A 16855-nucleotide genomic window follows, 5' to 3' on the forward strand; every position below is an offset into this window, starting at 1 on the left:
AAGCATTGGAGTCAACATGGGCCAGCATCCCTGTAGAACGCTTTTGACACCTTGTAGATTCCATGCCCTGGCGTTTTGAGGCTGTCCTGAGGGCAAAGGGGGTGCAACTCTATTAGGAAAGGTGTTCCTAATGTTTTGTACACTCCGTGTAGTTCTATTGTAAAAAAGGGGGTGCAACTCTATTAGGAAAGGTGTTCCTAATGTTTTGTACACTCCGTGTAGTTCTATTGTAAAAATGGCAAGAGGAGAGATTGCCATTTGGCTAAAAGAGCTTGTCTGCAAAAAACACTCCCAATTAGAATGTTCTGCTGGTGAGAATGTTCCATTACGTAATGAACCAACTTGAACAGACTACTGTGCAACAACAAACTGTGTAATTGGTCTGGTAAATACAATGTCTCACTCCATTGTCTGTTTTTGAAGTTGTTAGCTCGCTGATACTAAACTGAGAATCATCTAAAATTCCCAATGATGTGGTAGTTCATTGATTTTTGTAAATGTATGGTAATTGAGGGAGAACAGCTGAATCAAGGCTTGAACCCAGGGCAAGTAAACTACCTCCCAAAAAGGTCAAGATCTTTTGGTAGAGGACATATCCTCCCAATTATCATACAGTGCACTCATCGTAATCCTTTATAAACAGAAACTGGCTTAAGTTGAGAGCTAATGTTACATTTTACAATGCTGTTGCCATGATTTGATTAAGATGATCCTTGTAGAACACTATTGCTGAATTTAAAAAGTATAGTCCAAGTCCATCAATCATATTTCTATATTTTTTTACATTTCTTGACTTTTTATACAGGTTCCAGCGAGGGACCGCATGAACGAAAATACTTATAAGCAAGGTCAGTTGGATCAAGTACAGTGCCTTGCGAAAGTATTCGGCCCCCTTGAACTTTGCGAACTTTTGCCACATTTCAGGCTTCAAACATAAAGATATAAAACTGTATTTTTTTTTGTGAAGAATCAACAACAAGTGGGACACAATCATGAAGTGGAACGACATTTATTGGATATTTCAAACTTTTTTAACAAATCAAAAACTAAAAAATTGGGCGTGCAAAATTATTCAGCGCCTTTACTTTCAGTGCAGCAAACTCTCTCCAGAAGTTCAGTGAGGATCTCTGAATGATCCAATGTTGACCTAAATGACTAATGATGATAAATACAATCCACCTGTGTGTAATCAAGTCTCCGTATAAATGCACCTGCACTGTGATAGTCTCAGAGTTCCGTTAAAAGCGCAGAGAGCATCATGAAGAACAAGGAACACACCAGGCAGGTCCGAGATACTGTTGTGAAGAAGTTTAAAGCCGTATTTGGATACAAAAAGATTTCCCAAGCTTTAAACATCACAAGGAGCACTGTGCAAGCAATAATATTGAAATGGAAGGAGTATCAGACCACTGCAAATCTACCAAGACCTGGCCGTCCCTCTAAACTTTCAGCTCATACAAGGAGAAGACTGATCAAAGATGCAGCCAAGAGGCCCATGATCACTCTGGATGAACTGCAGAGATCTACAGCTGAGGTGGGAGACTCTGTCCATAGGACAACAATCAGTCGTATATTGCACAAACCTGGCCTTTATGGAAGAGTGGCAAGAAGAAAGCCATTTCTTAAAGATATCCATAAAAAGTGTCGTTTAAAGTTTGCCACAAGCCACCTGGGAGACACACCAAACATGTGGAAGAAGGTGCTCTGGTCAGATGAAACCAAAATTGAACTTTTTGGCAACAATGCAAGACGTTATGTTTGGCGTAAAAGCAACACAGCTGAACACACCATCCCCACTGTCAAACATGGTGGTGGCAGCATCATGGTTTGGTTCGGTTTGGTCCTGCTTTTCTTCAGCAGGGACAGGGAAGATGGTTAAAATTGATGGGAAGATGGATGGAGCCAAATACAGGACCATTCTGGAAGAAAACCTGATGGAGTCTGCAAAAGACCTGAGACTGGGACGGAGATTTGTCTTCCAACAAGACAATGATCCAAAACATAAAGCAAAATCTACAATGGAATGGTTCAAAAATAAACATATCCAGGTGTTAGAATGGCCAAGTCAAAGTCCAGACCTGAATCCAATCGAGAATCTGTGGAATGAACTGAAAACTGCTATTCACAAATGCTCTCCATCCAACCTCACTGAGCTCGAGCTGTTTTGCAAGGAGGAATGGGAAAAAATGTCAGTCTCTCGATGTGCAAAACTGATAGAGACATACCCCAAGCGACTTACAGCTGTAATCGCAGCAAAAGGTGGCGCTACAAAGTATTAACTTAAGGGGGCTGAATCATTTTGCACGCCCAATTTTTCAGTTTTTGATTTGTTAAAAAAGTTTGAAATATCCAATAAATGTCGTTCCACTTCATGATTGTGTCCCACTTGTTGTTGATTCTTCACAAAAAAATACAGTTTTATATCTTTATGTTTGAAGCCTGAAATGTGGCAAAAGGTCGCAAAGTTCAAGGGGGCCGAATACTTTCGCAAGGCACTGTATCCATGAATGTGAACAACAGGTTGAAGGTCGTACAATGCCCACCTAGGGATCCTTTCTCCCATCTCACGGGATGGGGGTTAACCTGTGTGTCATTCAACTGGTTTCCTAAATTATGATAACTAAGTAATGCTTGTCTCGAGGTTACACATTCATAGACGCTAACTACTTTTAGCTCTTATTGACAATGGTATCTTCTGGCCTGGGGAGTTTTGTTAAGCCCAGACGCTCGTTCTGAACGCTAAAATATATCACTTGCGGTACAGTTTTTGAAACATAAAGAACGTATCTTTCATATCAGCAAGAAATAATTGTACTTTTTTTAAAGGTTAAATTACTACACACCTTTTATAGGGTTAGGGTTCCCACACGGCCATATTTGCATTTTACAGCGCTTGTTTACAAAAAAAATCACATTTTATTTGTCACGTGCAGGTGTAGACTACCATGAAATGCTTACTTACGTGTCCTTTCCCAACAATGAAAAGTTAAACTACGATTTTTTTTTCTAAATAAAATATAGTAACGCAATAAAATGACAATAATGAGGCTATATACAAGGAGTACCGGTACCGAGTCAATGTGCAGTGGTATGAGGTAGTTGAGGTAATATGTAGAGTGTGTGTGTGTATAGAGTACGTATGTAGAGTACGTATGTATACAGTACCAGTCAAAAGTTTGGACACACCTACTCATTCCAGGGCTTTCTTTATTTTGACTATTTTCTACATTGTAGAATAAAAGTGAAGACATCAAAACTATGAAATAACACATGGAATCATGTAACCAAAAAAGTGTTAAACAAATCGAAATATGTTTCAGATTTTAGATTCTTCAAAGTAGCCACCCTTTGCCTTGATGACAGCTTTGCACACTTTTGGCATTCTCTCAACCAGCTTCACCTGGAATGCTTTTCCAATAGTCTTGAAGGAGTTCCCACATATGCTGAGCACCTGTTGGCTGCTTTTCCTTGACTCTGTGGTCCAACTCATCCCAGACCAGGGTTGAGGTCGGGAGATTGTGGATGCCAGGTCATCTGATGCAGCACTCCATCCCTCTCCTTGGTTAAATAGCCCTTACACAGCCTGGAGGTGTGTTGGGTCATTGTCCTGTTGAAAAACAAATGATAGTCCCACTAAGCGCAAACCAGAATGCTGTGGTAGTAGCCATGCTGGGTAGGTGTGCCTTGAATTCTAAATATATCACAGATGGTGTCACCAGCAAAGCACCATCACACCCCCTCCTCCATGCTTCATGGTGGGAACTACACATCTGGAGATCATCCGTTCACCTACTCTGCTTCTCAGAAAGACACGCCGGATGGAACCAAAAATCTGAAATTTGGACTCATCACACTAAAGGACAGATTTACAACGGTCTAATTGCTCATGTTTCTTGGCCCAAGCAAGTCTCTTCTTATTGGTGTCCTTTAGGACTGGTGTCTTTGCAGAAATTCGACTATGAAGGCCTGTCTCCTCTGAACAGTTGATGTTGAGGATGAGGATGTGTCTGTTACTTGAACTCTGTGAAGCATTTATTTGGGCTGCAATTTCTGAAGCTGGTAACTCTAATGAACTTATCTGTGTCTTACTTTCCTGTGGCGGTCTTATGAGAGCCAGTTTTATCATAGTGCTTGATGGTTTTTGCAACTGCACTTGAAGAAACTTTAAAAGTTACTGAAATTTTCCAGATTGACAGACCTTCATGTCTTAAAGTAATGATAGTGTCGTTTCTCTGTTTATTTGAGCTGTTGTTGCCAAGAGTGTCGTTTCTCTTTGTTTATTTGAGCTGTTATTGCCATAATATGTGCTTGGTCTTTTTCCAAATAGTGCTATCTTCTGTATACCACCCCTACCTTGTCACAACACAATTTATTGGCTCAAATGCATTTTAAGAAGGAAAGAAATTCCACAAATTAACTTTTAACAAGGCAAACCTGTTAATTGAAATGCATTCCAGGTGACTACCTCATGAAGCTGTTTGAGAGAGCGCCAAGAGTGTGTAAAGTTGTCATCAAGGTGGCTACTTTGAAGAACCTCTAATATAACATGTATTTTGATTGGTTTAACAATTCTTTTGTTATTACATAACTCCATATGTGTTATTTCATAGTTGTGATGTCTTCACTATTATTCTACAATGTAGAAAATAGTAAAAATAAAGAAAGCCCTTGAATGAGTAGGTGTGTCCAAACTTTTGACTGGTATTGTACATGTAGGTAGGGGAGAAAGTGACTAGGCAATCAGGATAGATAATAAACAGTAGCAGAAGCGTGTGTGAATGTGTGTCTATGTGAGCTCGTATGTGGTATCAATAATATGCATGTGTGTGAGCATTTGCAATGTTGCCGTGTCCATGTAGTATGTGTAAGTGTGTGGGTAGAGTCCAGTGTGTGTGCATAGAGGAAGTGCAAGAGAGTAAGTGCAACAAAAAAAGGGGGGATGCAAATAGTCCGGGTAGCCATTTGAGTAACTTTTCAGCAGTCTTGTGGCTGGGGGTAGAAGTTGTTCAGGAGCCTTTTGGTCCCAGACTTGGTGCTGCGGTTCCGCTTGCCGTGCGGTAGCAGATGGAACAGTCTTTGACACTTGGGGGGGCTGTAGTCTTCGACCATTTTTAGGGCCTTCCTCTGACACCGCCTGGTATAGAGGTCCTAGATGGCAGGGAGCCCTGCCCCAGTGATGTACTCGGTCGTACGCACTACCTTCTGTAGCACCTTGCGGTCGGATGCCAAGCAGTTGCCATACCCAAGCAGTGATGCAGCCAGTCAAGATGCTCTCAGTGGTGCAGCTTTAGAATTTTTTAGGATCTGAGGGCCCATGCCAAATCTTTTCAGCCTTCTGAGGGGATTACAACGGTCTAATTGTAGGTGTTGTGCACTCTTCATGAATGTGCAGTGGTTGAAAAAGTATCCAATTGTCATTAACAGTTTTTCAATCAAAAGTAAATGTAATTACTTAAATTCTAAGTATCAAAAGTCAAATTAAAAATAATTTAAAATACCTTATATTAAGCAAACTAGACTGCACTTAATTTTTTTTTACAGATAGCCAAGGGTACACCAACACTCAGACATCATTTCCAAATGAAACATGTGTGTTTAGTGAGTCCACCAGATCAGAGGCAGTAGGGATGACCAGGGATGTTCTCTTGATAAGTGCATGAATTGGACCATTTTCTGTTCCTACTAAGCATTCAAATGTAACAAGTGGATGTCAGGGAAAATTTATGGAGTAAATTTAGAAATGTAGTGAAGTAAAAATAGTCAAACATATAAATAGTAAAGTACAGATGCCCCAAAAAACGATTTAAGTAGTAATTCAAAGTATTTTTACTTAAGTACTTTACACCACTGCGTTTGTGTGTTTGGACCATGATAGGTTGCACCCATGTTGGGGATGTGGCGGATGTGCTGTTGCCTACCCTCACCACCTGGGGGCGTCCCATCAGGATGTCCAGGATCCAGTTGCAGAGGTTGGTGTTCAGTCACAGGGTCCTTAGCTTAGTGATGAGGGCACTATGACATTCAAAGCTGAGCTGTAGTCAATGAACAGCATTCTCACGTAGGTATTCCTTTTGTCCAGGTGGGAAAGGGCAGTGTGAGGTGCAATAGAGATTGCGTCATCTGTGGATATGTTGGGGAAATTGGGAGTGGATGTTTGGGGTGATGTTGTTGACGTGAGCAATGACCAGCCTTTCAAAACATTTATTGGCTACAGATGTGAGTGCTATTTTTATTTTACCTTTATTTAACCAGGTAGGCCAGTTGACAACAAGTTCTCATCTACAACTGCGAACCGGCCAAGATAAAGCAAAGCAGTGCGACAAAAACAACAGAGTTACACATGGGATAAACAAACGTACAGTCAGTAATACAATAGAAAAATCTATATACAGTGTGTGCAAATGTAAGATTAGGGAGGTAAGACAACAGGCCATAGTGGTGAAATAGTTAGCATTAACACTGGAGTGATAGATGTGCAGATGATGATGTGCAAGTAAAGATACTGGGGTGCAAAAGAGCAAAAATAAATAACAATATGGGGATGAGGTTGTCAGGTGGGCTATTTACAGATGGGCTGTGTACAGGTGCAATGATCGGTAAGCTGCTATGACAGCTGATGCTTACAGTTAGAGAGGGAGATATAAGACTCCAGCTTCAGTGATTTTTGCAATTCGTTCCAGTCATTGGCAGCGGAGAACTGGAAGGAAAGGCGGCCAAAGGAGGAGTTAGCTTTGGAGATGACCAGTGAAATATACCTGATGGAGCGCGTCCTACTGGTGGGTGTTGCTATAGTGAGCTGAGATAAGGCAGGGCTTTACTTAGCAAAGACTTATAGATGGCCTGGAGCCAGTGGGTTTTTGCGACGAATATGAAGCGAGGGCCAGCCAACGAGAGCATACAGGTCGCAGTGGTGAGTAGTATATGGGGCTTTGGTGACAAAACGGATGGCACTGTGATAGACTACATCCAATTTGCTGTGTAGAGTGTTGGAGGCTATTTTGTAAATTACATCGCCAAAATCAAGGATCAGTAGGATAGTCAGTTTTACGAGGGTATGTTTAGTGGCATAAGTGAAGGAGGCTTTGTTGTGAAATAGGAAGCCGATTCTAGATTAAATTTTGGATTGGAGATCAGTACCGTCCAGAGTAGTGATACTAGTTGGGCGGGCGGGTACAGGCAGCGATCAGTTGAAGAGCATGCATTTAGTTTTCCTTGCATTTAAGAGCAGTTGGAAGCCACGGAAGGAGTGTTGTATGGCATTGAAGCTCGTCTAGAGGTGTGTTAACACAGTGTCCAAAGAAGTATACAGATGTTGTCATCTGCGTAGAGGTGGATCAGAGAATCACCAGCAGCAAGAGCGACATCATTGATATATACAGAGAAAAGAGTCGGCCCGAGAATTGAACTCTGTAGCACCCCCATAGAGACTGCCAGAGGTCCGGACAACAGGCCCACACTGAACTCTATCTGAGAAGTACTTGGTGAACCAGGCAAGGCAGCTATGGGGCGATAGTCATTTAGACTGGTTACCTTGGCATTCTTGGGCACAGGGACTATGGTGGTCTGCTTGAAACATGTAGGTATTACAGACTGGGTAACGGAGAGGTTGAAAATATCAAGGAAGACACTTGCCAGCTGGTCAGAGCATGCTCTCCATACGCATCCTGGTAATCCGTCTGGCCTTGCGGCCTTGTGAATGTTAACCTGTTTAAAGGTCTTACTCACATTGGCTACGGTGTGTCTGATCACACGGTCATCCAGAACAGCATGGTTCAGTCTAGCCTTTGATCATGACTCTCAGTTCCATTACACAGTCATTGGACGAAGGTGTCTTCTGTAGGGGGGAGTTTTGTTAAGAGCCACGGCACCCATCTCTTGCGGTACGGTTTCGGAAGCATAAGGACCTCATGTTTCATATCGGCGAGAAATAATAAAAAAAAATGAAAAAAGGTTAAATTGATACACACCTTCATAGGGTTAGTGTTCCCACACTGCTATGTTTCCATGTTACAGTGCTTGTTTACAGAAAACTGACGGAAGTGGACAACCCGTGATAAGTATCTACAGTATCTGCATCTCCAAACACCTGTGTGTAAACAGAAGACAGATGCCACAAACGTGTTGTCACTGAAAAATACTGTTGGCTGCAACGGTGGTAAAACAGGTTAAAACAGTGTACCTTAAGTGTGTATTTTGATTTGTGAAATTATTTTAATTTGATTTGAAAGTAAAGGGATTTATGTTTCTAGAACTGTTCGCCAATTGAGAATCGATACACGTTTAGATGGAGTATTTGGCTGTTTTGGATTCCAGAGCCAATACGAGTAACGTTAGGCTCCTTTAGTCCAATATTGGGCTAGGTTCAATGTTGCTTGCCTCGAAGCGAGCATAGAAGGCATTTAGCTCGTCTGGCTCACGTCACTAGACATCTTGCGGCTGTGTTTTACCTTGTAATGCGTGATAGTTTGCAATCCCTGCCACTCTGACAGGCATCAGAGCTGGTGTAGTAGGATTCGATCTTAGTCCTGTACTGACACGTTGCCTGTTTGGTGGTTCATTGGAGGGTGTAGTGGGAATTCTTAAAAGCATCCGGAATAGTGTCCTGCTCCTTGAAAGCGGCAGCATTAGCTTAGTGCAGATGTTGCCTGGAATCCATGGCTTCTGGTTGGGATATGAACGTACGTCGTCGTGGGGACGTCGTCGTTGATGCACTTTAATGAAGCCAGGGACTGATGTGGTAAACTCCTCAATGCCATCGGCTGAATACCAGAACATATTCCAGTCTGTGCTAGAAAAACAGGCCTGTAGTTTGGGACCACTTGCGTATGACATGCTGGTAGAAATTAGGTGACATGCTGGTAGAAATTAGGTAAAATTGATTTTAGTTTTCCTGCATTAAAATCACCGGCCACTAGGAGCACCACCTCTGGTTGAGCATTTTCTTGTTGGCGTATGGCCCTATACAGTTCGTTGATGGCAGTCTTAGTGCCAGCTTCTTCAGATCACCTTGATAGGATAGTCTCAAACGGAGCTCGTCCAGTTTATTCTCCAGTGATTGCATGTTCGCCAAAATAATGGAGGGTAGAGGCGGTTTATACAGTCGCTGATGTCTCATCATATCCCACAAGACGGCCTCTATAACGCCGCCTCTTCATTTTTCGAGTGTCGGGGATTTGGGCCTGGTCCGGATGAGCATTATGTCCTTGGCTGCCAACTCTTTGAAGTAGAAATCCTCATCCAAATCAAGGTTAGTGATCGCTGTTCTGATGTCCGAAAGCTTTTTATGGTCATAGGAAATGATGGCGGAAACATTACATACAAAAAAAGTTAAGATCAGCTCAAAAAAGACCAATTGTTCCGGAGCCCTGTAAAACGGCTGCCATTCCCTCCAGCGCCATTCTAAAAAGACAAAAAATACTATGCTAATTACCTATCTGTGTTTTAGAACACCTATGTGTCAACGGAAGATGGATGCTACAAAGGTGTTGTCACAAAAAAATACTGTTGGCTGTAAGTGTTAAAACGGTGTACAGTAAGTGTATATTTTGGATTTGTGAAATTATTTTGATGTGATATGAAAGAGAGCTTTATGTTTATTGAACCGTACCTCAATTGACAATCAACTCACGTTTAGATGGATTATTTGGATGTTTTTGCTACCAGAGCCAATTCGCCTCTGAACAGAACATGTAAGGTCCTTGGACAATAAGGAGTAAGGTTAGGCTCCTTTTGTCCATTATCGGGCTAGTCTCAGTGGTTTGTAAAATGATGCAACATTACAATATTTGAAATGGGTACATTATTTGTCCTGGTCTGCAATGGAAGTGAAGATTCACAACTATTCGTTACAACCATATGCACCAACTACCGATGTTATGTTGATAGCTACTTTGTATCTACCTTGTTGATACATTGTACTTCATGTTCTCGTGAAATTACTACGTAGGGGGTGAGGCGTGGTAGCAGAGGGAGGAGAGGAGTCAGGATCCTGTTAGTTGAGAACGACGCACGACACATTTGAACATTTAACTAGCTGTTGTGTCTGGTACAGTTCATTAGTTAGTGAAAGGTGAATTGGTGCTAGAGCACCTACAGCGTTATCATTCGGTACATTTTACTTGAATCGACCTATATAGGCTACGGCGCTAAGGATATGAGTATGGCGGCACTTCCCGAGGTCCGTGGACTTCAGACTGATGAGGTAAATATTTAGCTAACTAGCTAGCCAATTAACTAACTGGCTAACTGGGCAGACAAATGCCGTTATATCCAAGTGTTTTAGCCAAAGTGTCATTACATTTCTTTGGGTATTGTCAACCAAGCTGTCAGTTGGACAATCAAGTCCCACCATACCTATATCCATTTTATCGAAGCAACGTTAGCCAGCTAGCTAGCTAGTTAGCATGTGTAACAGTTGATGGTCACGGAGTACGTCATCAGCTATCTGGTAGCTGTCATCTTTGTATAGGCCTACTGTTGATTAATTAGCTAGCTAACGCACACTTTTGACAACCAATAGATAAAACACTACATTAATTGAAGGATTATTAACTAACCATGTCATTTGGCTATAAACTCAGAGCATTGCCCAAAGGAGTCATGTGAGTTATCAAGTCATTATTAATGTGGCCTAAATTGATCTTGAATGTTTGAGATCAAATGAGTATCCACGTGGAAAAACACTTTTTGATAAATGACTCACATTTCCCTGTGAGTCATTTACAGTAAGTGACATTCATGTAGCAAACATCATTAACCTGATATTTACAGTTTAGCATTTGGGAAGTATTCAGACCCCATGACTTTTCCCACATTTTGTTATGTTATACCATATTCTAAAATTGATTAAATAAATACTCAGCAATCTACGCACAGTACCCCATAATGACAAAGCCAGATCAGGTTTAGACATTTTTGCAAATGTATTAAAATAAAAAAACAGAAACCTTATTTACATGTATTCAAACCCTTTGAGCTCGAAATCAAGCTCAGGTGCATCCTGTTTCCATTGATCATCCTTGATCTTTCTACAACTTGATTGGAGTCCACCTGTGGTAAATGCAATTGATTAGACATGATTTGGGAAGGCACATACTTGTCTATATAAGGTCCCAGTGCATGTCAGAGGAAAAAACAAGCCATGAGGTCGAAGGAATTGTCCGTAGAGCGCCGAGACAGGGTTGTGTCGAGGCATAGATCTGGGCAATGTTACCAAAAAATGTCTGCGGCATTTTAGGTCCCCAAGAACACAGTGGCCTCCATCATTCTTAAAAGGAAGAAGTTTGGAACCATCAAGACTTGTCCTAGAGCTGGCCCCCTGCCAAACAGCAATCGGGGGAGAAGGGCCTTGTTCAGGGAGGTGACCAAGAACCCAATGGTCACTCTGAAAGAGCTCCAGAGTTCCTCTGTGGAGATGGGAGAACCTTTTCAGATGGACAACCATCTCTGCAGCACTCCACCAATCAGGTCTTTATGGTAGAGTGGCCAGACGGAAGCCACCCCTCAGTAACATGCATATGACAGCTCGCTTTAAATTTGCCAGAAACAAGATTCTCTGGTCTGAAACCAAGATTGAACTGTTTGGCCTAAATGCCAAGCATCACGTCTGGAGAACCTGGCACCATCCCTACGGTGAAGCTTTGTGGTGAAATCATTCTGTGGGGATGTTTTTCTGCGGCAGGGACTGGGGACTAGTCGGGTTCGAGGGAAAGATAATCGGAGTAAAATGCAGTGGTTTCCTTGCTGAAATCCTCCTCAGGACCTCAGATTGGGGTGAAGGTTCACCTTCCAACAGGACAATGACCCTAAGCACACAGCCAAGACATCGCAGGAGTGGCTTCGGGACAATTCTCTGAGTGGCCCGGACTTGAACCCGATCAAACATCTCTGGAGAGACCTGAAAATAGCTGCGCAGCGACACTCCCCATCCAACTTGACAGAGCTTGATAGGATCTGCAGAGAAGGGGAGAAACTCTCCAAATACAGGTGTGCCAAGCATGCAGCGTCATACCCCAAAAGACTCAAGTCTGTAATTGCTGTCAATGGTGCTTCAACATAGTCCTGAGTAAAGGGTCTGAATACTTAAGTAAATGTGATAATTCTGTTTATTTTTTAACATTTTTTTATAGATTTGCAAAAATGTCTAAACCTGCTTTTGCTTTGACATTATGGGGTATTGTGTGTAGATTGATGAGGGGGAAAAAACGATGTAATCAATTTTAGAGTAAGACTAACGTAACAATGTGGAAAAAGTCCAGGGGTCTGAATACTTTCCGAATGCACTGTAAGCAGCTAATAATGTGATTTATGTCATTGTGTTTCTTTTTCCAGAATGAGGCTAGAATTCTGAGAGTGAAAGTCATAGCTGGAATTGGTTTGGCCAAGAAAGATATCCTTGGAGCCAGGTCAGTCTTGATTTTGAGGAAAATATGTCTTCAAATGGATAATCCAATCTATCAGTATCACTTAAACAAATTCAGGAGATGATTTTCTTATGGTATTATTGCGAACGTTGGGACAGAAGTGACTCTCATATTAGCGAGGATCGCTTCACTGCCCCCTCCGAACGCAAAATCACATCCCCGTGCTTTGACCACTCACACGTCTGGCCTTTCAGTCGGATGCAATCCCAATTCTGATACCAATTTAACGAACAGCGGTACAGGGAAGCGAACCCAGGTCATTGGTGTCAAATACAAAAACCCTATGCATCGCACCCATAGGGTTAACCCACTTGGTTGGAATTGTAACCAGGCTCATGTTAGCGAGCTTTGCTTCAGTATCTTTGTATAATTCTGGTGTCTCATGTTACCAAAATACAGTGTACTATCTTTGGTATACTCCCTTTTTAGGAAACATGCTTTTGGCCATGTTATACCATAAAATACTAAATTCTAATTCTACATGATCCTTAGTGTGGACTGTGGACCCTTCCTAACTTATTGGACTCCTAAATCATCTATTACAGTTCTGTGTGCTGTTTTGCCCAAAACACATCTAGAGTTCATAAGCAGGTTTATTGCCCCAATCATTTTACACATCTACCCACTTCATTATAAACAGCAAACTGATTGTCAGTTTATACTGTAAACACTTGGTAATGAGCCCATGTGTGTGTGTGGAACTTTTTATTTATTTAGTCAACATTGTGGACCTAGTGGTGTGCATGCATACTATACTATATGGTTGTTGAAGGCCCTGTGCATTTAGAAATACAAACTTATTTATTAACCTTGAGTGCAAAAACCTGAGACTTGAAAAATCATCTTCAAAATGTTCTGTTCCACTGACAGAAAATAGTTGCTGTGGTCCTGTTTTGCATTGTTGAATGGAAGGTTCAGCACCATAGCAGTGGTTTGAAAGACAGCCTTGTGTTGTCCTGCTTTGAAGATATGATATTCTTATTTATATTAAGTAGGCTTGCGTCATCTTCCATGCGTTCCTTAAATTGTCCACTCGCCGTAGACCGTACTGTAACTGTCCTGTGCAACCTTAAGATGGCGCTATAATCAGGAGTTCTGTGCCCTTGTATACAGTAGATGCTTCAGGATCTCCAGGCTCTTTCCGCTAAATAGCCCACCATCATTTCCCCTCATGTCAGCAGTGCCGAATGACTACTATTTTTCGACACGTCCATTGTATTGGGGCGGCAGGTAGCCAAGTGGTTAGTATTGGACGGTAGAAAGATCGAATCCCTGGGCTGACAAGGTAAAGATCTGTCGTTCTGCCCCTGAAAAGGGGAGTTAACCCACTGTTCCTTGGCCATCATTGAAAATAATAATTTGTTCTTAACCGACTTGCCTAGCTAAATAAAGGTAAATAAAAAATTGTAAAAGATACGTGTTCTTTCAGAGCAACTATTTATAGTTCTGATGACATCATTGGTTTGTGCTCCATATGGCCTGTGGGATAAAACTGTTTCATGCTGAGATGTTCCCTCGTTTGATCTTTGTCCACACCAAGGGACAGATACATCAAATTGAGCCTTGTATTTTCATTTTCTACTACAGTGATCCATATACAAGAGTGTCCCTTTATGACCCTGTCAATGGAGAACTAACAAGTCTTCAGACTAAAACAATTAAAAAGGTGAGTGACTGCGACAGCAGAATAAGTACAGAGCATTTATTTGTTTGTTTTCTAAGTATCCTATTTACATTTAAATACATTGTCTTTTCCAGACATTGGACCCGAAGTGGAATGAGGAATTATTTTTCAGGGTAAGTCAAATGTATGATATAAAAAGAGCATTGTTTGTGTGTGTGTAGTTGCTGTTTTACCCAGGGCTCTGAGGACCGTTAAGACTCAACCTTTCTATTTCTTTATTTCTCTCTTGATCTCATCTCTTTTTGCTGCATGCCTCCATGTCATATGGACAATTAACTAGATCTGTATTTCCTAGCCCTAATGGCCCAGTAATATGTTCTCTATTTCACAAACAGCAAGTTAAGTCAGAACGCGAAACTTTTTATGTTCATGTCTACAGACGTGTCGTTATTATTTTTTATTTTTTACAATGTTTACCGGTGTCTGTACATAATCAGCACCAACAGGAAGTTCTCCACTGTGTTGGGTGTTGTGATTGGTCAGTAAGACCCACCCAGCATCCTGTGAGTATTGTTGCCCCTGGCTCCTTTCTTGGGCATGTAAACACAGCTTGATTAAATGTTGAACTGAGGGTGTGAAACAGCCTCAGTGAGTCAGTTGGTGTTGGTGTGAGTCCTTGCTCTGATGTTTTTGTGTGGAAAGCTGCGTATGCCAAGGTCCTTCTGTCCTGATTGTTTTTCATTAGGTTGCTCCTCTATGTTGGAGGAGCAGACATAAATATTCACAACCCTTCTTTAGTAGCTATGGGAGCACAGATATGAATTTGAATTGTTAGTGTACCTTGAGACCTGAAGTTCAAGGGCACAATTCAAAAGCTGGAACTTTTGCTGACGGAGGTTGAATTCGTTATTTCAACAAACATACTTGGAAAAATAGTAGTTTGTTAGGGTGGTGGTTTCCTAAGCTTATTGTGGTTGTACAAATGTAATCTTGATGGAGAAAACCACAGTTTCTGCATGTGGAGGAAAAGCATAGAGCGGGGTAACTTCTACCTGCATCTGGTTGTACCACATAGCAGGAGACTTGGCCCATCTCGCCAGGAGACCGAGGGAGATATTTGAAATGTTTTCATTCCTCTGGCCATGGATATTGATCAGGAAGCTTTTGTGTGTGTATATAGTTGCACACATTCAGTCAAATATCCACTATGTTTAACCCTTAGAAACGTATTAGCCATATCTAGAAATGATGGCAGTGTTGCACAATGTCTCATTGCCCTGGACAGTGATTCAACATTCTCCCAGTCATATGAAGAAAAAAAAAAAAAAAAAAAACATGTCTCCATGCCAGTTGAGATTTCTCCATCTCCTACAGTCTATTCAGGGCTTTTCTCTATCATGGTGTCTTGGTACTGTAAATCAGTACTCAGTGGATTCTCCTTAGACGGATACAGCTGTTGTAACACTAACAGCTCCCTGCACTTTGTTTTACTTGTCCCTATTGTGAATATTGTTATGTTTATGCCTACCCTGGAAATCTTTAGAACCTTTTTGATAAAATAACATGCGTTCAAACCAATATTAAAATATATTTTAAAACACCTGACTCCCTAGCCTGTCTCTTATCTGTATCTTTTGATTGTTCTTTTGAAGTTAATCATATATTATAAAGTAAACAGTTATATTTGCCGAACGCACTCTCCCATATATTCTACAGGCGTTGCGGCCTATTTGGCCCACCTTACCAACGTGGCAGTGTCAATAATGGATTCACTTAGCAAGCGGGCCCATTTTTAACAGAAACACATTTAATTTCCCAGTAGTCATGACATGACCTTGGGGCGGTGGCTTTACCACCCTGTCAGGGGAATCGTTACTATCTTTCACTGTGCGCCCCTTCCCAGCTCTGTCAGGTGGTTTTCTGACGTATTTTAGTTATAGATAATTCTCACTCTGTTTTAAGCATTGAGAGGAAATACACCTATATTTGAAAATATTAAAGATAAATATTTATGTAAAATAAAAAAGGTGTATTCTCTGTGTTTTGTAATTAAATCTGGGTGTCAGCAGATGGAGGATCCGGTTAGCTTTCATTAGCCCAGTTAGCGATGTATTTAAATAATAGCCATGTTTGGTGTGAAACCTACTAGTTTTCAAGGACCTCTTTTACAGTAGGAAGTGCTTGGGATGTTTTCGCTAGTACAAATATATTTTCTGGTCCTCCTTTTCCCATTTTAAAATGAATTATTTATTATTAAGTATTGACACTTTTTTTTTGGAATTGATAGACGAGCTTAAAGATTTCCCTACTGACCATAATTTTCACAATGACGTTTCTCACACGACTGGCCTATCTGGGTGATGTTTTTTCTCACCTGAATGATCTGAATCTAGGATTACAGGGACTCTCCTCAGCTATATTCAAAGTGCGGGACAAAATTGAGTCTCTGATTTAAGAAGTTTGAGCTTTTCTCTGTCTGCATTACAAGGACAACACACAGGTCTTTCCATCATTGTATGATTTTTTTGGTGTGCAAATGAACTCAAGCTTACGGACAATGTCAAATGTGATATAGTGAAGCACCTGAGTGAGTTGGGTGCGCAATTACGTAGGTACTTAACCGAAACGGATGACACAAACAACTGGATTCGTTATCCCTTTCATGCCCTGCCTCCAGTCCACTTACCGATATCTGAACAAGAGAGCCTCATCGAAATTGCAACAAGTGGTTCTGCGAAAATTTTATTTATTCCGAAGCCACTGCCAGATTTCTGGATTAGGCTGTGCTCAGACTATACCTCCTTGGCAA

The 16855-nt window shown here is 41.3% G+C and overlaps 1 protein-coding gene across 2 annotated transcripts in view; it reads left to right on the top strand.

Moving 5' to 3' along the window:
* The first annotated feature begins 9735 nt into the window (after positions 1 to 9735).
* Positions 9736 to 16855, top strand: part of LOC110526425 (E3 ubiquitin-protein ligase NEDD4) — a 50285-nt gene continuing 43165 nt past the window's right edge. For both annotated transcript variants that reach the window (XM_090238692.1, XM_036980819.2), the window contains exons 1-4: positions 9736 to 10201; positions 12331 to 12404; positions 14010 to 14088; positions 14181 to 14219. In XM_090238692.1, coding sequence (XP_090094818.1) covers positions 10154 to 10201; positions 12331 to 12404; positions 14010 to 14088; positions 14181 to 14219 — 240 coding nt within the window. In that variant the 5' untranslated portion in view covers positions 9736 to 10153. The remainder of the gene's footprint in view (positions 10202 to 12330; positions 12405 to 14009; positions 14089 to 14180; positions 14220 to 16855) is intronic.

This window comes from Oncorhynchus mykiss, chromosome 6, assembly GCF_057628025.1.
Source record: "Oncorhynchus mykiss isolate SJ-2025 chromosome 6, ASM5762802v1, whole genome shotgun sequence".
NCBI lineage: Eukaryota > Metazoa > Chordata > Actinopteri > Salmoniformes > Salmonidae > Oncorhynchus > Oncorhynchus mykiss.